Source organism: Aphanomyces astaci (genome assembly GCF_000520075.1).
Source record: "Aphanomyces astaci strain APO3 unplaced genomic scaffold supercont1.821, whole genome shotgun sequence".
Lineage (NCBI taxonomy): Eukaryota > Oomycota > Saprolegniomycetes > Saprolegniales > Verrucalvaceae > Aphanomyces > Aphanomyces astaci.
The window spans coordinates 1-1,102 of record NW_009799084.1 but is presented as its reverse complement, the minus strand read 5'-3'; the positions used below and the strand labels follow the sequence as shown (position 1 = coordinate 1,102).

Below are 1,102 nucleotides of genomic sequence, written 5' to 3'. Positions count from 1 at the left end.
AAATCTCCCCGACACAAGCGAAAGAAGCGCGACGGACGGCGCGCCGACGGGCTTGGCTTGGTGCCGCAATGGGACGCCAACTGTTCGACCGTGCTGTTTCCATCGCTCAAGCGGCCAACTCATATCCCCATGGAACACATCGCAAGCAAGCCGCACAAGCGACATCCAGTTCGACCTCCGCCGGCACAGAGTGACGCCATGACATTCTCGAATCAAGCATCGACTCCACGCACTGAATTCACGTCGCTGTTTCAGTCGGCGGACGAGGAAGGCACACCTGGCCCAGGAACAACCACCGACAACACCAAGTACTGCTTTACATCCATGTTGCCCACGCAAGCACACCCGTACACACCACGAGCACGAGGGGCACACGTGCCCATGCACGATAGATGGACCCCGTCCATCGTCGTACCGATGAACTCTGTCATCGACGCCTTCTCGAATGTGGTTGCCACCAACAAACTCCAAGCCGACACGAGCAAGCGCACCGTGCTGCACATATTTTTGGACGATTGGCTCCAACAGTTTGAAAAAGAAGAGTTCAACTACCGATCTATCAGTACGCTACATATGCCTTTCCATGTACCTACCTCTTGACAAGTGTGCACTCTATCGTAGCCGTGCATGCTGACATTGGTTTCAGCGAAATCAACCGCCTCACAGGTCAATTAGACCGCCCGCATGACATTATGACTGCGTTTTGCTGCACCTTACTCGGTACAAGCAGACGATATACACTATGTACTATGAAGTACAAACACTACTATGTCACAGAGCGACTCGTGCCGTACTTTGGGCAATATCAAGACCTGCTCAAAATACTCAGCAGCGAAGTGCAGCGCTCGATCTACATCAACGCCACAGTGTGCGACCAGCCCCGAGTGCTGTTCAACGCGCCAACGTACTTTTCCGCCGTCAAGGATGTGCAGTATCAGCTCTTATCTCGGCTAGACAAACGGTACTTTAATGATATATATATATATATATGGCACTAGCTGTAAATGAGCTAGGAAGCGGTGCTCGGAGCGCAATCTTTTTCTCGAAAAAGAGCTGAAACGGGCGCAGCTGACGTTGGAAGCCACGATGCGCGACTGGGACG

At 52.6% G+C, this 1,102-nt stretch overlaps 1 protein-coding gene across 1 annotated transcript; it reads left to right on the top strand.

Moving 5' to 3' along the window:
- Nucleotides 1-129: 129 nt before the first annotated feature.
- Nucleotides 130-1,057, top strand: H257_19581 (hypothetical protein; the record flags this gene model as incomplete). The annotated part of the gene is made up of 4 exons (XM_009848715.1): nucleotides 130-562; nucleotides 622-720; nucleotides 778-961; nucleotides 1,018-1,057. The coding sequence occupies 4 exons, from the start codon at nucleotides 130-132 to the stop codon at nucleotides 1,055-1,057; spliced, it is 756 nt and encodes a 251-aa protein (XP_009847017.1).
- Nucleotides 1,058-1,102: the final 45 nt, after the last annotated feature.